This window comes from Glycine soja, chromosome 17 (genome assembly GCF_004193775.1).
Source record: "Glycine soja cultivar W05 chromosome 17, ASM419377v2, whole genome shotgun sequence".
In the NCBI taxonomy this organism is placed as follows: Eukaryota; Viridiplantae; Streptophyta; class Magnoliopsida; order Fabales; family Fabaceae; genus Glycine; species Glycine soja.
In genome coordinates this window covers 40154229-40176951 of record NC_041018.1, presented here as the reverse complement: position 1 = coordinate 40176951, position 22723 = coordinate 40154229, and the positions used below count along the sequence as shown (strand labels likewise).

Sequence of the window (22723 nt, the reverse complement as noted above, 5' to 3'; positions counted from 1 at the left end):
AACCTAAAAATATAAGCAAAACAATTTTTGCTTCCATTCTTTATAATCTCTTGCAAAAGGAAATTGATCCTCAAGGAAGGGAAAAATGGAGCTACATAAATGGCCTTTCTTGCTTTGAGATTTACTCATAATTTTCTAACAACTCCTTCCAAATCCATTGCCACTCGAACTAATCATCATATTTAACCACTACTTGATCTAAATTTCCTAGTGGGGAATTCATTTTTGTACTTACATAGTTCAGGTACCCTCTCCATTTCAGGCATTGTTGTTTTTTCCTAACGTTATTACTCAAGGGATATGGATGTTTGGAGTCTTCAAAAGTTGGTGAAGACAGCACCATCTAAAGCATTGGTCATCAGAATCAACTTGGTCTGTCTTGCCATCTTTCTGGTCGTCTATGCAACCTTTCTTCTCCGTCCATCTTCATCCGTCTATTTCGAGAATGCAGCCTCCCTTGTCCGGTGCTCCTTGCGTGAGTGCCATCACAAGGTAAGGTGAGCCTACTCTAATGTAATGGCATTCTATTCTTGTTCCTCTTCTTCTCTTTGTGTGATTTGCTTATGGTATAATTTACTGTGTTTAATTTTTCTTAGACAAAATCTATATTAAAGAGAGTACATAGAAAATTACAAATCCTCCTTAGGATGATCTCCTAGTTTATACCTTTTCAATAATCCTCTAATGTAGCTAGGTTTATGCCAGTAGTTATATTTGTTTATGCCTGTTCAATAATCCTCTTAAGTAGCTAGGTTTATGCCAATAGTTTGAACGTATCATTGGCTTTGGCGAGTAATTTTAGAGTGTCTCCTCATTCTACCATTTTATACACATAAAAAAAAAAACTGAATTGCTCACTTTAGCCGAATGAGATTGACCTATCAGGTGGAAGTATCATATACTAAACTACATTTTTCAACAAAAGTTTTATCTCATTGAATGAAATTGATTACATGGATCACACGACATTATTCATTATTCCTCTGAACAACAACAACAAAAATTCATATAAATATTTGTTTGTAGTGTTTTGATAAGTTATATACATCATAGATGTGTATGTATGTGTATTGTATAACTTGTATATGATCTTCAAACTTGTAGGGAGAAAAAAGCATAAAGATGAAAGCAGTGTTGGAGAGGAATGAAGATAGGAGGGCAAAGCAGAACGCGAGTAAGATAGAAGTGCCTAGTTTCTTTGGCGAAATGGGGAAAGGAATGAAGATAGGAATGGTGAACATGCAAGAAGATGATGTGAGTGAATGGAGCACCCTTGGAGAAACAAGCCACGTTTATTTCGAGAAAGTGTCACAGTTTTTCAATTGGACAGATTTATTTCCCGAATGGATAGATGAAGAGGAAGAGACCGATGTTCCATCGTGCCCCGAGATACCAATGCCGGAATTCACAGCATATGAAGGCATGGACGTGATCGTGGCCAAGTTGCCTTGCAATTACCCAAAGGAAGGGTGGGGAAGAAACGTTTTCAGGTCGAGTAATGATACGTCAACACTTAATTGATATTTTTCATTTCTCTCTATCTATTCATTCCTTTCACATTGTATCACATCAACACTTAGTTGATACTTTTCATTTTTCTCTATCTATGTGTTTCTTTCACATCGAATCACTCATTGTATATACACTTCTTTCTCTCTTCCATCTTTATGATGTATCTTTAGATGTCTAATAGCGCATAGGTGTTCATGCATGATCATTTTTTATTTTTTTTCAGGTTACAAGTTCATCTTATTGTGGCAAATTTGGCAGTGAAGAAGGGGAAGAGGGATTGGAATTGGAAGACGAAAGTGGTTTTGTGGAGCAAGTGTAGGCCAATGCTGGAGCTGTTTCGATGCAACGATTTGGTTAAGCAGGAAAATGAGTGGTGGTATTATGAGGTTGATGCAATGAGGTTGGAGCAGAAAGTTTCTTTGCCTGTTGGGTCCTGCAATTTGGCTCTGCCTCTATGGGAACAAGGTATGCTTAGTTGCTTGCACATTCAAATGTTTATGTTTTATGTTATTTTTGCCTTACTTGAATCAAGCAAAGGTGACATCATGTGACTAGTAATTATTAATTAATGAACATTAAAATAATTGCTTAGCAAACAAACTTCTTCTCTTTCTGTTTCTGGTTTTTCCATAAAAGTTTTGCGCATTGTAACACGTTAAAGCATACATTCGCAAACATAAAAAGACTAGACACATTGCTTCGCGCGCCAGGTAGGGGTCGAACCTACGACTTTCTGCTTAGGAAACAGACGCTCTATCCACTGAGCTACAGGCGCCCATATATTGTTTCAAGACAAATAATTTATTATTTATATGTAATATTGTAAGTAGTCTTGTGTTGTAGGTAAAGTTTGTGAATTAGTTGATACCTCACATCAAGCATAGCTAACAACTTTTTAAAATTGTTTCACAAGACATGAATATCAACGCAGACCATCAGGTAGATCTTTACCAAATATTTTAATATATATCTTCCCCATGAAGCAAGGTTTTTTAGCCTTTTAGGTAGCATTTCTGTTCAAATGAAGATAAGGGTTAGAGTATTTATAAATTATTATATATTTATTTTCTTTTACGTCTTTCTTTTATTTTATTTTTTCTATATAGTATTTCTTTTCTAATTAATATATATGTTTGACAAAATTTCATACTCAATTTTCCCGTACGTTAAGCAAAGTTATCCATTCTTTTAATCTTAAATTTTGATCATCATTAGCAATTGTCCGGTGAAATATATCCAATCAAACAGTGTAGTTATTTCTTCGTTTGTTACTCTGAAACACATGAACTAATGTTTAGAGTTGTGCAAACGATAAACGAAACATGTACTAACCGTTAATCATATTGTATTCAGTTTACTGAGGAAGTTTTTGTTGATTGCATGTCCACAAGTTATTCTGTTTGAGAGAGAGTAAAGAACGGTCAAAATTATAGTACAAGCTTCTTAATTTTAGAATTTTTTTTTTGCATATCAATTGATAACCACTACATAATTTTAATAGACGTGAACTAACCACTTGGATGGCTACCTCAGTCTTTCTTCTCCTAAAAAGTAATGTTAGTTGTCTATATATTGACTTGTCATAATAATAGTTTACTTCTAGTTTAGCATGAATCTTGTTTTTTATTTTTCTCAATGCATGCTTGTTATAATATCTTCAATTTCCTTGTGTACCAGAAGTATCGTGTTTTAAGAAACCCTTGCCTTGCATTACAATCAAAGTTAGTTACCATTTAGCTTTCAACTTTTCCTGCACTGAGTATTTTATAAAATCATAATAAGATTTTACTTATGACCGTATCAAAGGCTCAATCATGCATTCTCTCGTAGGAAATAAGGAAATTAAATGGCCTACATATACATTATTTTTTTCTACACTAGCTATTTTCGTATAAGCAAACTACGTATATTACGTGAATATTGAGGAACTAAAAATCTGAAATTGTGAAATTTGTGTCCCTAAAAAATTAGTTTCAAACACAATTATGAAATTTGAGAAACTAAATTCCCATAATTGTAATACTTGAAGATCCGACTGACACACTTGAAATATGAAAAATTTAATTAAAAAGAATACATTTGTGATATCTAGATATTCAATTGAAACAATTACAACTTATGATATTTGAGTAACATTAAATTGATTCAAAAGGATAAAAAAATGTGATAGGAGGAGAAAATCTGCTTAAATATAACAATAATATTATAATAATAAATTATTTGGTGGATCAATATGTAACTAAACCTACAAAAAATGTTTAAAAAGTAGCTAATTAATATGTTAATTTAAATTTTGTTTAATGTTTCAGGAATCGACAAGGTGTACGACACGTGGAACCTGGAACAAAGCGTTAAAAGCGAAGCGCGAGCAAAACGTGAGGCCTATGCAACAGTGCTCCACTCCTCAGAAGGCTACGTGTGCGGCGCAATAACGCTAGCACAAACCCTGCTCCAAACCGGAACCAAGCGTGACCTAATCCTCCTCCTGGACACCTCCATCTCCGTCGCGAAACGCCGCGCCCTCGAACTCTCCGGCTGGAAGATCCGACTCATAACCCGGATCCGAAATCCGCGGGCCGAGAATGGCACCTACAACGAGTACAACTACAGCAAGTTCCGACTCTGGCAGCTCACGGATTATGAGAGAGTGATCTTCATTGATGCTGACATCATCGTCCTCCGCAACCTTGATATTCTCTTCCACTTCCCACAGATGTCCGCTACTGGTAACGACCAGTCCATCTTCAACTCCGGCATCATGGTACTCGAGCCCTCCAACTGCACATTCCACGTTCTCATGTCGCGCCGCCACGATGTCATCTCCTACAACGGGTACAAAAACTTTCCGTCATATTTCTTCTATATATATACATAAAAAGATGTTACGTTATATTATAAGATGTAGCATATAGGCTGAAACATAAAAAGTTGTTCATTTTAGGATTATTAAAATTTAGATTTTGTTGTTTTTTTTTTATTTTATTTTCAAAGAAAATAAAAAAATAAGAATAAAACTAAGGTTGTTTGAAATTTAAAAAATATTTTTAAAAATAGATCTAAAATTGAAAACATTAATAAATCAAAGTTTTTAACTTTTTCTGAAAAAAAAAACATGATAACACCATCATACATATTTTCTAAATCTTGAAAGAATAAAAAAACAGAACATTTAAATCAAGCACCACCTTATTATTCTACATCACTAATTTTCGTTTTGATTTGTTGTAGTGGCGACCAGGGTTTCCTGAATGAGATCTTCATGTGGTGGCACAGGCTTCCGCGACGGGTGAACTACTTAAAGAACTTTTGGGCCAACACGACAATAGAGGCAGGTAGGAAAAATGCAATGTTCGGGGCGGAGCCGCCGAAGCTCTACGCGATTCACTATCTAGGGCTAAAGCCATGGCATTGTTATAGGGACTACGACTGCAACTGGGATGTGGAGGATCAGAGAGTGTACGCGAGCGACGTGGCACATCGACGGTGGTGGAAGGTGCACGATGCTATGGACGAGAACTTGCAAAAGCTGTGTAGGTTAACGAGGCAACGAAGAATGGAGTTGAACTGGGAAAGGAGAAAGGCTGGGAAATTAGGGTTGCCAGATATGCATTGGAAGATCAATGTCACGGATCCCAGAAGAGCTGGCTCGATGTTGATTGGTTAGGTTAATTAGGTTCTAGTTGTTGTACAATTACACCACATTCTTTTTTCTTTTTTTTTTTTTGGATTTGGGGTATTTGTTTTTGTTTTAATTCATGATTTTACGTACTGAGACATTTGTGGAGGGGCTTTCCATGCGGTTTATTTATTTCTGTGAATAGGGTAGAGCATTAGATGGTTAGTCAATTAAGGAAACGGGAATAATAAAAAGAAATTCATTACAGTTTTTGTCGATCTTGATTCTTCAATATAATTTTTTTTCCATCAAATTTAATTGATCAATTCTTTTAGCATGTGTTTGGATCACGTTCAACAAGCTCGTTTTCACACTAAAATTAATTGTGTCAAAAGGAGAAAAAGACGTAAAAGCTATAAGTTGCATTCGATAGACATATAAATTAACATGCGGTTAGTTGTTATTATGTCTTTCTATCAATTTTTTTACCTGAGAAACTTTCAAATTAATCCCTTTTTTTCCACTTAAATAACCATGCATTAAAGATTAATTATGGTATGTTTGATAATAAGATATTTTACTTCGTTTTTAACTTTTTTATTAATTAAAAAATTTGTTTGATTATTTAATAAATAAATTTTTAATAATTTCTAATATTTTTTAGTCGTTACTTAAAATAATATTTTTTTAAATATTAATTTCTAATTTCTAGTTTTTGTATTTTCTTTTCATTTTATTCTTAACATATTTATTTATTTATTTTTGTTATCTTTTTTTAAATAAATCATGATTTTATTATTTTTTAATTATTTTACACACTCAACTTATAATCTAATAAGTTAACTTTTTAACTACTAAATTTTAACTTTTATTATTAATTACTTTTTCAGTTAAAGTGGTTGGAATCTCACACTAAAGGTATTGGCTAGCTATATACAAGCAAATTAGGGTATGTATTTGGAAAGAAATTAACGAGGTATGAACAGAATGTGTGGGAAATTTTGGAAGTGAAGTTAGCTAGAAGAACTAGGGCCAGTTGCATTGCGTAGAGCCGTAGAGGTAGCTTGACCCAATATTGCGGTGAGATAACAAGGACATCTTGTTTTAGCTTCTTTTGGAAAAATGAGAGGAGAGAGGAGCCAGAAGGGAAGGAGAGTGGCCACTATGTTGATGGTGGTGAGAGGGGAGGAGGTCAGGGAGGACGATCGGAAAACATAACAAGCTACTACTTCACTCGTTTTCCAGACAATCTGCATACAAGAGATTTGAAGGAGAGGGATCATTAATTATGGTTTTTAATTTTTAAATTTGATGATCCAATTATTATTGGATTGAGTTGGATTGAATTTAATAGTAAAATTATTAGAACCTGACCGAATCCAACATGAGATTTTTTAGTAGAGTTGGATAATGGGTTTTCCCAAACCAACCTAAGTTTCTAAGACTGATTACAGAGACAAGAGGAAGGAGCATAATGACACATTACTAAGGAGAAACGAAATGCATAATAGTGTGGGTGGCAAAGAAAGAACATTAGAAACACAACGCAAGTTCAAGGGCAGTGTATAAATGTTTGAAGAAAGTCACATGGAATGGTTAAGCAGGGGGAGTATGGTGGCAACCGTTAGGAATGTCAAAAATAGTTGTACACTTAAAATTAGTTTAAAACTATTTCAGAATCAGCTTTTTAAAAGTAATTCGATTTTAAATCAATTTTTAAATTAGTTTGACTATTTTAATAAAATTCAATCAGTTAAAACAGTTTAAAACTAATTCGATTTAACTTTTTTTTATCAAACTAGTTTTTGCATAACCTAACGGTCTCAAAATGATACAAAACATCAAAGAGTTGTTGTTCATGGAAGGCCTTAAAACAGTAAACGAGGCACCTAGCTATTGTTGACACAACAAAAAGGGGATGAGCTGCAGGAAATGTTGAAGTGAGAGGAGGAATGGCTAAGTGGTATGTTTGAGTCTATTGATACACATAGTAACAACAGGTTATTGTGGATCAGGATAGGGGGTTTTCCCCTAAATGTCTGGAACCAAAAGTGTTTTGAAGAGGTCGTTAATTGTATCGTTCGGTGAATTGGTGATGATTGATGATGGCCACCTATACTTGTGTCTTACTTAGAACCAAAGAGAACAATTCAGTTTGATAATAGAACTTTAATTTGATTTTAATAATTTAATTTAAGTTATTATCATTTTTAATGATCCATGCGTCTTATCATTCATTAGATATCTATTTTATTTTATTAACCATTTTTAAGTTTTCTTAAACACTAACATTTCTTTAATTGATTGATGTTTAGGCACTATATAATTACTGTAGCTTTAGAATTCTATTTTGCCTTGTGAATTAGTGTTTCAGGCAATTTGCATAAACCTTGATCTAATTTCATATAACTTTTCAATGAAGTAAATGACATATGTAAATCAAAATTATCATTTTACTACTTTTTCTATGATGCAATCATTGGAAGGATTGCGTGGGGAATATGCTTCTTTAGTTGTAGAAAAAGATGAAATTATTAATAGAGTTAAAGTTATATAAACACTTATGATGTTCGTTAACCATCCGATGTGAGACTCTAACAAATACAGGGGAAGACTTGACTATTGAGCTGATTGCCACAAAGGAGGCATTGGAAACAATGAATTGGATTCATCATCCTCTTGGGTGGAGGAGTACTACAATCTGAGCAAAGAAGCAGACCAAGCAGAAGAGCAAGCGAACACAAGGGTTGAAGCTGCTAATTGTGAAATTGAGATAGCTAAGGAGTGTGAATTGAAAACCTTGGAGAAGCTGAATGATGTGAATAGAGAGAAGGGAATCTCTGAAGATGGCAATGGATAGAGCAAGAACTAAGAAAGGCCAAGGAGGAGTGGTGAAGCAGAGTAGTAAAAAAAATCCCTTTTGAAAGACGCAAGGAAGCAAATAACATTCACCAAAGTTTGATTTTATCAGTCGATGCATGAAAAATAATGCATGAACCAAAATCCTAAATTTTTAAAAATAAGAGAAACCAGATGTATCCATTAAATTCTGAAGAGGTCATAATCATTGATTTTTGAAGCTAAGAGATTAAAATTACAATTTAATTCATTAATTAAAATGAATTAATTTAATTATTTTTATTAGTTTTGATGTATATAAGATGGAAGATTATATATTTTAAAAAATATTCAATTTTTCTTATTCTAATATATTTTTTATATATATATTATGCTTCATCTTACTATTGTCTTCACAATTTGTAGTAAAATTAATTTTAAAAAATATATATAAAATTGAAAACTAGCATTTCTTTTATCTTTGTTAGAATTGTCATGCTATTTTATTTTTAGCCAATAATAATAGAATTGGTTGAGAGTTTAATCCTTAATTTATTTTTTAAAGATAATAAATAAAAATATGAAATTTTAGAAGTGGACTATTTTGGAGGCTAATTCATCAAATCGTCAATTACTGAGTAACACCAAGTTTTCTATATTTCTAAATTCTTTGTTCTTGTGCTAGCAAAAATGAGTCAATTTCTTCAAAATCAAACAGTTCAGATGTACTATTTATCTAAATCATCAAAGACTCGTACTCCATATAGGTAAACCTTTAGAAATGGCATCCCATTGTTCCTTGGAAAGTAATCAATTCACATAAAAATCTCAGCAATTGAACAGTATCTTTTCTTCATATTTCGAAGTCCAATGCGCAGATGGCGAGCTTTGGCCTTTGTTTTGGCATGAAAATGATTGCCTACTTTCTCCCAAAGATGCCAATAACACTGCAACCTATGTATGACTTTGGAGAGAATAGTGCTACTGTACTAGATTAAGAAGATTGGAGCCAATAGAGTAAGATTTGGTCCAATTGCTCCTAAAGTAAGAATGCAGGATTCTCAATACCAGTATCACAATCTGATTGCTGACAAAAAATATTAGAGGAATTTGAGGACTTATAACAAATTGATGCAAGCGATGTGCCTTAAGAACATGTTCAACATGTTTCTAGACAAGAAAATTCTTGTGATCTAGTTTCTTTGTTATTTGATAAGTGATGCTCATCACCAGAGAAGATGAAATGTAAAGAGGAAGTGAAGGCATGAAGCCTTGAGAATTAACAAGTGTCACATAATTATTGACCAAAAGAAATAATTTCAACTAAAATCAAAATCCACTCGTTTTATAGAGATTAAAAACATATTTAAACCGATAATGGATTACAAGCTTTGAAATTATTTTTTACAAGATGATCTTATTCCAATGGTAACTTATTGTAATGTAATAAATTGAGTCACTCCCACACGGCATAGTCTTGGCCAGAGGTAGCAACGTGGAAATTTGGGGGAATAAGGTTTCCAAGGTCCATCTTTGGCCCTATCTTCAAAAAGATCTTGTTGTCTATCTTTGCAACATAAAGGTCAGCTTCAGCTGCCAGAATATTCACACTGCTTTTCTCATTGATCCCATGCTTCACCCTTATGCTACTCAATTTGGCTATCTGCTCCTTCAAGCCCCAATCAAAGAAATGATCGTAGAACTGCATAACAAGAAAGAATAACAACAATAAGAGGAACAATTAAAGAAAAAGAAACTCATCCAACAAGCAAAGCAAAGTAGCAAACCATGCTATTCCTACTCAATGATACCAACATCTTTTTAAATTTTAAAAAATAAAGCAAATTATACTAACACCCCTTAAGATTTCTTAAGATCGTACATGATTTCCTGTTTCCTAATGTTTACAGTAACCTTCTTGTAAGAGTACACGGCATAATGCGTGTTTTGTAAGTAGTAGACTGTCAATATGATATTTACGAGGTGTGTAATGTATTTTAAACAAATAAGGGGTCAGTGTCCGGATAAAAAACATGAAAGTATCAGGAGAAATTTGACAAAACTTTATAGGTGTTAGTGTGTAATTTAGTCAAACAAAAATATATTGAAAGTTTTAATTTTATTTTAGAGGGGTTGGAGAATAGTACTATTGATGGGGTGCCAGGATGTGTTAGAATGTAAGCATATCCTTGCATGACTTTATCAGATGGGAATGGCCAAATTCTCTGAGTGGAACCAGTATCATGGTTGTCAATAAAGGTTACTGCATTTTCTGGTTTCACACCAATCATTCCAGAAGGCTTGCCATTTGAATCCTTCAACCTCCAAAGTTGGCCTTGCACAGCAGCTTGAAGAATTCCTTTTGTTGTGAAATCAAAGGCAGTGATAGCCCCACCAGCAGATTCAACCCAATTCACCAGTGCCCCACGATGACCGTCATAGTTATCAATAGAAAGAGAATCCCATTTCTCTCCTACTGCAAAATCTGGCCTAGTTTGTTCCATGTAAATTTTGGTAATGCTAGGGGCATAGCCCTTCACATAATCAAACCTCCATCCATCAAAACCAATTTCAGTTTTGAGCCAATTCATCCATTCAGATAACTCTCTTTGCACTTGTGGATTGAGGTGGTCAATATCAGGAGCAGGATCATAGGGCTCACCACTGTCAAGGTTTCCGGTGCCATCAGAATAAGTATTGTCATCTTTGCAAATGAAAGATGGACCCCAATCAAGACGTGCATCTGGAGTACCACCTTCAAAGATGCAATATATGCCTCTTCCATCCTTTCTTTCTGCAGTTCTGTGGTTGATCACTATGTCAGCTAGGCATTTTATTCCCTTGTCATGGAAAGCAGCAATTAAGGACTTCAATTGATCCTTTGTTCCATACTTTGATGCATCAAGATCATATAGCCTTCCTGGAAGATAACCTAGATTCAGAAGTTACAAAAGACTAATCAGTTTATTTGAACATGATTGGTACAATTTATGGTACACAAATAACATGTTTTTCAAAAACAATCAATTAGAATGTATTATAAAGAATTTTTACACTATCATTGTCATACATAGTAAGTTTTGTTCACTTTTATCATAACTAAATAACTAATTTACTTAAAGATATTTTCTGATTGATTGACTATGGATGAAAATTAAACTCAAAAATTACTTTTCTTTTAGCCAAATCATGTTTTGCAAACTATATCTCAAATTGACACATGTCAACCATGTTTTTGCATACGGCAACCTTAAACTATATGGACAAAATTCTGCCAGAAACTTAATCATTTATCAGGAAATTTAATGACAAATGCTGATTGTCGTCCGTTAATATATTATTTTGAGTGAAGCAGGTAGAAAGATGAACCTTCAGGTGAAACAGATTGAGAGGGAGGAGGGAGCCAAACATGTGTAATTCCAGCATTTGCAAGGTCAGGAATAGTGTTCTTCAGCGAGTTGTACCAACCACCTTTCTTACTTGATTCCCAGTTGAACCCCTGTGACAACATTTATTATATTCATGCATATTTAGTTAGAAATGTATAAGGTCTATGATGTACAGATACGATACAAATATCGGATATGACACGTATTCGATGCAATTCTATGTCAATTTCTTGAAAAATATAAGATGCAATACTTTTAAGATAACTATTAATGTAAGGTGGTTGCTTGTTAAGTGTGTTGTGTGCATTTGTGTGGGTCAAAATCAAAGAATTGGGAGGGGAGAATGTGAAACCTGAAACAGCAAAGCAGGGGAAGCGAAAAGGGGAAAGAAGGAAAGGCAAAGGCAAAGAAGGCTAAGCTGAGAGAGGGTATCCATAACTTTGGTTCTGTTTTGGTGTTGAGTGTTTCTGCTGTTAGCTGTGCCTTATATAGAGGCAACCATTACTTCATTTTGCATTTCAAAAGAATCATGGTTGAGTCTTGAGTGAGGTAAATTAAAACTTAAAAGGGTGAAATTTATGTCATCAAGATATATCACACAAGATAAGGTGATGATAATAATGACAAATGAAGATGATTAAGGTACTGACACTTAAATTGAGAAGTTTCATGACTCATGAGCTAGTGGAAATCAGGACAGTGTGAATATGGAATAGAAAATTTAGAATAATTAGAGATAAGATCTAAAGAAGAAGAGACATCATGAATTATAGTTAATAGTAAGATACTAAATTTGGACAAGAATCACAAAAATATCTCAAATATGATGTATATACCAAAGTCATTGTTCCAAATAATATTGAGTCAGTCTTTTTGTTTAAATAAGATCTTTGATTCAAGGTTTATCGTTGAAAAAATAAATATTTTAAAAAAATCTCACTAGAACTAATTAAATTCTTATGCAGGAATGTCATGATGAACATAAAGATATACACATACATACCACTTTTGAAAGTTTTTATTTTTGTAGTGAAAAAGTATGAGATTTTTTTTTAAAAGAAAGAAAAACTGATGTCTGCCGTGTTTGGAAACTGTTTGGGAAATAGGTTTGACGTAGTTTATGTTTATGACGTTCCCACCGAAAATGTTTATGTTTGGAGCCTAATTGTTTGGGGGTAAGAATGCGTTTCCAAACACGCATCATTTGGAAAATTGGGAAGTCTTGGCGTAGTGGAAAACAGATTCCAGAGAGTCAAAGTTAGGCATTGTTAGTACCAAAGATGACCTTGTGAAACTCATTTAATAGAAAAATGACGTCTCTAAAAAAATGAAAAATCATTAGTGTGTATTTTGACTTTTCATTATAATAGAACTTCAAAAAAATTCATTTTGTGTTTTCTCTCTTATAAAGCGTATAATCAATTTTTAGTGAATATAGAATATAGCCCAATAAACAATAAAGAGAATACTGTTTTGTATTTATAAATAAACGAGAGAGAGAATGATATAAAAATCATTTTTAAGACCTCGGTGCATTATTTTAAAGGACAAATAAAATGAGAAAAAAGGAATTAAAAAAAGTGTTCTTTTTTTTTTTTTACGGAAAGAAGCTTACTTCATAATATTAATAGATAAGAAAATACATGAGAGAATATAATAAAAATCATGAACATGAAAAATTGATGTACTTACAAGATTGTGAGTAATAATATTGATGTTCTGTCTCAATTCAAAACTCACCTTTGAATTTAAGATAAATGATAAAAGTGATCTATAATTTAGACAGAATTACATGACAAAAAAAAAGTATTACAAATTTCATTGCATGGATGCTATATGAATTAGAGACATCTTTAATAGAAATACTTACATGAATTCTTTAACTTTAACTGATGTTGCTTAATTTTTTTAATGACGTTGCTAATATAAGCATTGTTGCTTATATAAATAATTATTATTTAACAAGTTTATACTATAAATAACATATTTTTTAGTATTATAAAACACGTAAAATTAGGTTAAACGCCCATTTTAAAAAATTTAACATTGGAATGAATTTTCATATAATATTTAAAGTTATGTGAAATCAAACTACCCATAAAATTAAAATAAACAACTCGTCTAATCAACTATGCATTAAAAAAATTCTTAATAATAATAACTTATTTCAAATTAAGGTTCTTAATTTTGTGAGTTCTATCATCATGCAAAATCAAATTTAACAACTTTAATACTAATAATTTACTTCAATGATACAAGCATTTAATAAGTTAAAATGAATCCCACTGATTACCTCACAAAATAATTTAATGATAATAATTAATTCTTATAAAAGAACCGTTTCTTAAAACGGCAAGTCATGTCAGCCTCCTCCAATGGTGATCTTGACTCAAGAGCCTCACCAGAAATGTGACTGACTCACTGAAGATGCTCGTTATTAAGCTGGAAGCTAATTTATCACTCCCTTCATCTTACTTTAATTATCCTTTAAGGTAATTATTTGCCCAACTTTTCTAAACTCAAAAAAATAATCGTGAATTTTTTTTTAAAAAAAATTATATTTTTTAAGCGGATTTAATTTACTTATTAAAAAAATAAATAACTATTTTTTAAAAATAAAAGACTGTTTACACAAACATACTAAAAACAAAAATTACTTATTTTATTTAAAATAATCATTTTTTAACAAATAAATTTAAGAAAAAGAGACTCAATTTATGCATGTCTTGAAGAAATAATTTATTATACTATGCCAATTTCATAACAAAATAATATTATTCAAATAAAATATCCTTATTAAAAAATGATTAACTGTACTATACAGTTACTAGTTATAAACTATACATTTATTATTGTATTTATTTGTTGAAACTTGAAAGTATTATCGACTAAGAAAACCTAATTTGGTGTTGATATTTTAAAGTGGGAAATAATTTAAGTGATAATTATAATGAGATCGATAGAGGGATAGTGAGCTTCGTTGGTTTATTTCCCTACCATTTTCCAGCTAGTTAGATCTTTAGCTATAACAAACTCCTGTGAAATTAGTAATCACTTTCAATTTCAATACCCAAATTAAAAGTTCTCCATTCTCTGTGTTGCATTCATGGTTCTTCACAGGAAGAAAAGGATATTTTAACCACATGCTATTTTTTTAATTAATTAGAAGATAAGGCCAAGAGAACAAGTGATATGTCCATACATCAACCGTCAGCAAAGAGCTTGTGCATGCCGTAGTAAATCCGCTGATGCTATATGTAAAATTAAAGAAAGCAATTGTTTGTATTTATTTTTGTATGTTGCAGCTGGTATATATGCCCTAGGCCTTGGGGTACCTTGATTTTTCAAAGAACCTTTCCATAGAGATTTATAAGTTTGACCATCAGAAATATGAAATATGAAAGCTAGGACTTAGAACTTACGACTTAGGTATTAGGCATTGGGACAGCAAGTAAGGAACCAAACCAGAAAATATTGAGGCATTTCTAAAACATTTGTACTGAGTTTTCTATATTATAGATTTGTTTCTACATTAATTAGACGTGAGAGTATGATACGCATATTGTCTAAACTGATGTGTAACCAAACAAGTTATAGGACAGATCGAAGAATGATACCTTTAATTACGGGCTAGCACGATGGAGGATTGATGTACAATAATATCCAGATGGAAAAATTATCAATGTAAATTATTTTTTGGGGGGTGTATGAGTGGGAAAGATGGAGAAAATAAAATGAAGAAAGAAAAATAAATGAAAATGTAATAAATAAAATAAACAGGGAGATAAAAAAAAAGTAATAAAATGAGATGAAAAAGAAATTAGGTGTATTTTAATAATAACCTATCTTTATAGAAAATTACCAGAAAATGTAAAGAAATACATTGTAGATATGAGAGAATGTCCTTATTACTTATTCATCTTAGTATTATATATATTATAACATCAATAAAATTAGATTGTTCAATTTCATTCCATGAAATATCAAATCTTAATTGGAATGAATTTGAATTTAGTAAATAATTTTAAATCAAATAAGTACAAAATTAATTAAATCCATTTTAACCTATTTTATTAATACCCTTTGTTAACTGTCGATCGACGGAAACATATATAGTAGCTAGTATGAATATAAACAAAAAATTATGAAGAATAAAGAAAGAAACAAATGGAATAAGGTTATGAATGAATTGACAATAAAATGAAATGACAGGGATGGGGTGAGAAAGACAAATGTGGCTTTATCAAAATCTTCCGTAGCTCAGACAACACTCCTTTTCACAGTGGCGGCAAGACCAAGTGTTCATCTTTTCATATTGCTCTTTGATTTTCCCTTATGCAATCACAATTCCCTTCACACAAATCTCTTACACTATCAAATAGTGTTCATATTTTCATATTACCCTATGATTCCCCTTGAGCAATATTCACAAGATTAGTTACCCAATTCAATTCACAATTCCATTCGCACAAATGATCTCTTACACTATATAATGTCTATCAATAAGGAACGGTTTATATTATTTTAAGAAACAACACTTTCATACTAATTAATAATTTTACTAAATTTTTTTTAGCAATGTAACGCTGAATTATAATTATTTATGATTTTGTCTTTTATCAAATTTTCTAAAGAAACATAAATGATAGTTAAAATACAATCAAATATTTTTTTTATATTTTTCAAAAGCATATACAATAATCATTTTTTACACCAAGAATTTATCATAATAAGATTAATCCTTTCAAAGCATAAAGATAAATATTTCTTTCCTCTTTCAACAAACCCCTTTTTTGTATTGCTAACGTATACCAATGAAACACTAAATAATTTATATTAGTATAAAATTTAAGAAATGTACGTGATCTATATGATAGAAAAAATTAGCTTATAATAAACTAAATTTTCTATTAAAAAGCTATTAAAGTAAATAAGAATGATGTTTGTTATGTTGTACAAAACATTTCAATTAGGTCTTAACTTTTTTTTATTAACTGAAAAATTCATTTAATTATTTGGTAAACAAATTTTTTTAATAATTTTTTTGTAATTTTTAACGTTTTTTAAAACGTTACTTGAAATAATATTTTTTAAAATACTAGCTTCTAACTTTCTATATTTTCTTTTCATTGTTATCTTTGATATATTTATTGATTTTCTTGTTACTTTTTAAATAAATCATGATATTATTAAATTTTATCATTTTATATTTTTCAGCTACTTCAACAATTAATTTTATTAAATATTTTTAATTTAATAAACTAATTTTTCAATTTCCTATTACCAATTAATATTTCAACTTCCAATTAGCTTTCCAACTAGTTTTACCGAATATTGTCAAATTATCTTATAAAAGTGTATCAATAAAGGATTGTTTTTACATCATTGAATGTCTTTTATCAAATATTTTTTTACCGGTTTTTTTTTTCGAATGGTATATAAATCGAAGGAGTCAAATCTTTGATCCTAATATTAATTTTATTAATGTAACTTTTTTCCCCTTAAAGTAACTTTTTCTTCTGTATAACACAATTCTTGTTTGAGATTACTAATTAAGTTAAAATAACTTAATGTGAATTGATATTATTTGTGCAACTAATCATGTTAATAAAGACTATTTTGGAGTTTTAATAATTTTGTTAGGATATAGTTAATTCTAAACCGTTTTCAAGAAGTAATTGTATCCAAGGTCAAGGTAAAATTACGAGGCCCGTGTGAAGAAACTATGTGGGTTGGAATTGATTTATTGTTTCAAATCAATTTTAAAACCGAATTGTTTTTTTTTTATATACCAATAACCAATTTTAAATCAATTTCAACAAATTTAGAGTATTTTTTTTAGAAAACATGGATGGGAATTTAAATTCAATCCATTTAAAATATGCTCACCCTACAAAAATGCCTACCCTGCAAAGTGAAATTTGATGCATAAAATTGATTGTATAACAATTTTGGACTTAATCGATTTTATATTCAATTTTAAACCAACTGATTTTGGACTTGATCAAATTCTAAACCTGTTTTAAACCATGAATCGACTTTAAAACTAGTTTTTATGGTTCAAAACCAATTTCAAGCCAGATTTAAAAAATTCAAACCATATATTGAAATCCATATCCATTTGGATTTTAAATCCAACCCATTTAAATGGATTGAAAAAATCCAGTCCATGCACACCTATAATGGCATGTATAATAACAAAGGTATGCACAATCAACAACCTTAACCACTACTTGGTCAAAATACCCATCTCCATCGGTCCAATTAACAAAAACTAACATATTAACAATTAATATTTATTGATAAAAAAAAAACTCGATCAGCCAGAGCGATTTCATGTATATTGAAAATGCATTTAGTCAGAAAACACGATTCCTAACATCCATCCCACAATTATTGGCTCGGTGAGAATTTATGACAAAAGAATGGAAAAGTAGCTCTAAATAATGCACGATGAACTAACTATTTTCAAACTTGAAACATCCAGTCACAGTAGAATAAAAACCTATGACAGATTTGCAGAAGAGTATCTAAAAATATCCTTCAGTGTTCAGAGATATATTAAAATCATGAACCACCAACAACCTTAGGAATGATGATCCATGCATTAACTAAAGATATAATTATAATCCTCAGCTTTTGATGCTACTATGATTGCTATCTATTTTGTTTGACTGCAGCCAAACGATAATTCTAGCAACCTTGTGCAGGTAGTTGCAGACATCTCAGCTCACAGCTTAGAAGGCTTTGGGAAGATATCCGGAGTAAATTTCTGAGCAGCACTCAAACTTCCCTTAATCTTCATCGCACCCCTACATCCATTAACCACCACATCAAATGCAAGCACATCAACACATGAACGCATAAACAAAGAAGACATTTAGGAAGAAAAAAGTCCATTGAAAGGTCGAACCTCATGAAAGCAATCTGCGGATTCATCTTCCCTAAGGCAACCTTAACAAAGTCCTCATCCTTAAATGAAAAAGATGCATCAGGCTTTCCTCCTTCATATGACCCTAAATACATGCAAACCCAAATAATCATTACTCATACATGACACGATAGCATTGTCAGAGAACCCAATAAAATTGGCCAAATTGAGTAGAATCATGGAAATAAGATTGTAGGAAACATCTAACGTAGCAAAACTGCAAAATTTGTTGATTAATCTCTGGCTGCCAAAACAACAACCTATATTAAAAAAGATTAAAACCATTTATCATGTGTTCAAGAGGCTGGTGTAGAGAAGCTATTTAGTTAGCCTTAGACAATTCAAATGTAGTATTTCAAATATCCTTAATGTTATTCCTTCATTAAAATTAAAGTTTAATGTCAATAATTTACCCAGTCTTGTTTGAACAAACTCCTTCTTCTAACTTGAGAAGAAATTAAGAATATGAAATAAATTAAGAGATGTATGAGTTGATTTTAGCTTGAGAAAATCTCAATTCATTTTGCTTTCTTAGGCTACATTTGGTTTGCTGTTTGGACTCTTCCAACTTTTTGTTTAGTTACTCTAGTAAACTCATTTTGGTAATATGCTTGGTTTCCCTTAAGATGGCTATTGGAATGGAAATTTTTTTCACTTTCCCAAGAATCCTAACTTGGCAAACAGTGGCACTTCATTTGAGTGTTTTCTATTTTCATTCTCAAAGAAAACAAAAAATAAGAGTGAAAATACATTTGCAAAAAATTTATAAAACATTTTCTCTGAAAATATTTTTAAAAACAGGCCCAAAACTGAAAACAACACATCAACATTTTCATCCTTTTTTGAAGAAGTTAAACTGCGATGACACCTTAGAATAATACTTATCAATACATGTTTTTTAAATCTTGAAAATTTGAAAATGAAAACCATTTTCAGAAAATGAAAATAAATGCTCAAACCAAGCGCCATTTGGTACACATTTTTAAGAAACATTCCTGGAAAACTATGATTCCTGCAAATCGTTTTTAGTTCACATTCCCTAAAAAGTATTCCCATCGAAGGGTGGGAATCATACTTTCCCAAGTTTAATTTTTGTTTTACTATAGTAAAAACATCATATTACTCTTATCAAATTATTTAATGTGGTGAATTATCAAAGTTAATAGTTAAAATATCAAGTAACTCTTTGATTCCTAAAAACCTTATTTAAAAATTCTCAATGGTCAACCAAACAAATTGTCTTCATTCCCAGGAAACATGATTCCCGAATATGAAAAAAAAATTCTCCTACCAAACACCTTCTAAAAGTACATCAACACACTACATTTGGCCTGAAACCCAGTTTCAGTTGAAAGCAATACCAAATTGAGTTTTTAAGTTTGCAAACTTTAATCCACACATGACTAATCTTGTCACGTACTTGTGGAGTAGAAGTTTATCTAATCAGGATCTAACTAAAAGTTAATATAAAAGTTCAGTAGTAATTGTTACAATAAAATTTTAATCTTATCTTAATTGTAATTTTAATTCCCCGGCAAGTTAAGATCGCGTATGAAAGCTTTCTCTGCTCTTGCTAGTTGTTACTAATAACAAAATATTTGACAGCAAGTCAGCAACCAAACACCAAAAAAGTAAGAGAAAATTTTGAAATCCTGATCTATCTCTATAATGCATAATTTCACCATCATCCCTGCATAGAATACCATATAAATATATTGCTTATCACAGAATTCAGCATTTTAATTTAGGTCGCAGAGTGAATTAAAAGGTTAAGATCGAGATGCGTGTCTTTGATAGCAATTTTACATTGAAGACCTAAGAACAAATTAAACAAAAGAGAGAGCGAGAAAAGAATTGAGAAGTGAGAAGGCAAAGCTAACCTTTGGTGACCTCTCCTTTCTTGAGATCAACGGTGTAGACGACCTCGTCGAATCCAAGTTTCTAGAAATCCAACTCATTCAATGAGACCGAAATAATGATAAAGTAATTAATTAATTAGGTTAAACGAATAATGAAAACTAATTACCTTAGGAGCAATGTGAAACTGATAAACGAGTCCAATTTTATTGGTGACTTGTTTGCCAGCGTCGGTGGCGAGGTGTTGCTTCATCTGCTCCATTATCGCGTCGGATTTCAGGTTGGAAGAAGAATCAGCCATGGCTTCACACCAAACAAAGGAAACCTAACAGTTTGGGTTTGGTTTGATCTGTTATTGAGTTGGTGTGACAGGAACCATCTTCTGATTTGAACTATCGAGTAACTTCTCTTTTTATAATCCCTCTGTTTCGTCACGTTACAGTTTTGTGCATTGAAAGCGTTTGATTAGAAGAGTGATGTATTTAATGCTTGTGAGAATAGGATAAGATTGGGTTCAGGCCCATCTGCCGCACGCGTCTCAATGTGGATCAGATCAGACCCATACTCTGTTTTAAAACAGACTAGTATGTGTTTTATATGGCTTCTCCTTTCTCATTGACATAGAAGAACATGGGTTACTAACTGGAGTCAAAGATATGCATAGACTAAAGTATAGTTTTTTATTCAATATTTTTAATTATAAACTGAAATATTAGTAAACAATGATCTGTGTTAATATATATTATTTTATTTTTTTACTCTAAATTAAAAATTCTTACTCTCTTCACTTTCTTAGTTTGAAATTCTCAACACTATCTATTGTTATTATTATAAGGAGGTACATTTTATGCACATCATTCTCATAAATAATAGAAACATATCTCAAACATCTTTCTCTTTTTACAGTAACTCATTATTTCATGGAGAATGAAATCAGAAACACAATGGGGTGTAACATAATATAAACTAGAACTAGCATTATTTGTGGTTGTCCTACCAAGAATATGAGCAATTTGTCTTTTAACAAATTTAACACAAAAGTCTAGATTGTGAAAAAGAATGCAACAACAACCTTTAAGGGTGGAGTTAACTTCGGAGTAACCTGGCTTTGGATCGCTTATCTTGTCGACAATGATTTTGCAAACAGATTCAAAGATAACGTCTGAGATGTCTAATTCTTCCACCTAAAGGAGGGGTTGGAGCAGACCATAAGCTTCGCCTTCAAAAACAGGTAAGAATGGGAACATCTAAGAGGATTTAGCAAGAATAAAACTGCTTGAGTTATCTCTGATGCAAACATCTTAAATTGTCATTCTTTTTTTTTATTATTTATATGTTTATTTCTTTTAATTATTTATTCATCTCAATTTAAAATCAATCTTATTATAATTCAAATTATTTATTCATAACTTGCATTCTTTTTTTAATTCTTTCAATCCATTAGAACTCCTCCTTCAACTTATCTCTAACTTCTTTTTTTCTTTTTTAGTCTCAAGATTCAAGATATTAAGATTATATTTGATAAAATTAATTGAAAAATTAGTTGATAATTGAAAACTGAAAAATTAACTTATTATATTAAAAATATTCGATAAAATTAGTTATTTAACTATATATAAAATGACAAAAACATAATATTATGATTTATTTTAAAAGGAAAATAAGAAAATTAATAAATATATCAAGGATAAAAATAAAATAAAATTTAAAAAAAGAAATTAACATTTTAAAAAATATTTACTTTAAATTGTGTTTTAAAAAAATAAATAAAAACTAAAAAAAAAACTTACTTACTAAATAATTAAATAAGTTTTTCATCTAATAAAAAAAATTAAAATATAACTTAATTGTCTTGCACAACATAACCTACCTATATAATGGCAAGTACTCAAACTTCCTTTGCCACTTCATCATTGAGATTCCTTATTTGATCTTTGGGTCGTTCGGTAGAAGAGGTGAGTTGCTTCCATTATTTACTATATTTCATAAACTTTGAGCTTTTAGATAGGTCATGATTATCGTAACCAATAAATGAGACTTCTTCCCTTTAAATATAAGAAGTGGAGGTAAAAAAATGTGAATGTCAATATGTTTCAAAGTTTTTTGAGGGGGATTCTTACTAGTTTTTCTCTCACAATTAGACACTGATTCTTTTTCTCTCCTTCAAAAACCCTATAATATCAATAAATAAATAAAAAAAAAACATAGACGAAAGGAGAAAGGAGCAAAAGTTTGATTTAATATATTTCAGTATGTACACAAAGTCACAAATAAAGTATTATAGCAAAAACTTAAATACAAAAGTTATAAAAGTCCTTGATTGGGGTAAGCAAAAATGCAATCATGACTAATGTGCAAAAAAGTGAGCATTAGGTTACAGCTATTTGTTTTCACATAAGCAATCTTTAACCAATTTTAATATTAATTATTAAAAATCTCAATTTCTATCAAAAAAATTCGTATTACCTGAAGATCTGGAGGAATTATTTGATGAAAGAAATGTCTTAGTGTTTTCCACAAATTAAATTTCCCAAGACACATTGAACCCTCTTATATTGGATTCATGTTCAACCCAGTTCA

The 22723-nt window shown here is 31.1% G+C and overlaps 3 protein-coding genes and 1 non-coding gene across 5 annotated transcripts; 1 reads left to right on the top strand and 3 right to left on the bottom strand.

Annotated features, from left to right (window-relative positions):
• On the top strand, positions 1 to 5406 carry LOC114392223 (UDP-glucuronate:xylan alpha-glucuronosyltransferase 2-like). 2 transcript variants are annotated; one of them, XM_028353273.1, is made up of 5 exons: positions 1 to 492; positions 1105 to 1490; positions 1736 to 1977; positions 3822 to 4344; positions 4741 to 5406. In XM_028353273.1, exons 1-5 carry the CDS (start codon positions 301 to 303, stop codon positions 5174 to 5176), a joined length of 1779 nt encoding a protein of 592 aa, XP_028209074.1. In that variant the 5' UTR covers positions 1 to 300; the 3' UTR covers positions 5177 to 5406. The 2 variants fall into 2 exon arrangements, with proteins under 2 accessions (XP_028209074.1, XP_028209075.1); XM_028353274.1 differs by having other exon boundaries at positions 378 to 497.
• On the bottom strand, positions 2215 to 2287 carry TRNAR-CCU. The gene has a single exon. It is a non-coding gene; the product is annotated as a tRNA-Arg (tRNA).
• A 3854-nt stretch (positions 5407 to 9260) lies between the features above and the next one.
• Positions 9261 to 11880, bottom strand: LOC114391883 (alpha-amylase). Its single transcript, XM_028352882.1, has 4 exons — positions 11708 to 11880; positions 11336 to 11465; positions 10114 to 10898; positions 9261 to 9668 (listed from the first exon to the last, which is right to left on the bottom strand). Exons 1-4 carry the CDS (start codon positions 11789 to 11791, stop codon positions 9423 to 9425), a joined length of 1245 nt encoding a protein of 414 aa, XP_028208683.1. The 5' UTR covers positions 11792 to 11880; the 3' UTR covers positions 9261 to 9422.
• A 5901-nt stretch (positions 11881 to 17781) lies between these two features.
• Positions 17782 to 20750, bottom strand: LOC114391978 (peroxisomal multifunctional enzyme type 2-like). The gene is made up of 4 exons (XM_028353001.1): positions 20313 to 20750; positions 20167 to 20227; positions 18269 to 18371; positions 17782 to 18167 (listed from the first exon to the last, which is right to left on the bottom strand). The coding sequence occupies exons 1-4, from the start codon at positions 20442 to 20444 to the stop codon at positions 18086 to 18088; spliced, it is 378 nt and encodes a 125-aa protein (XP_028208802.1). The 5' UTR covers positions 20445 to 20750; the 3' UTR covers positions 17782 to 18085.
• Positions 20751 to 22723: the final 1973 nt, after the last annotated feature.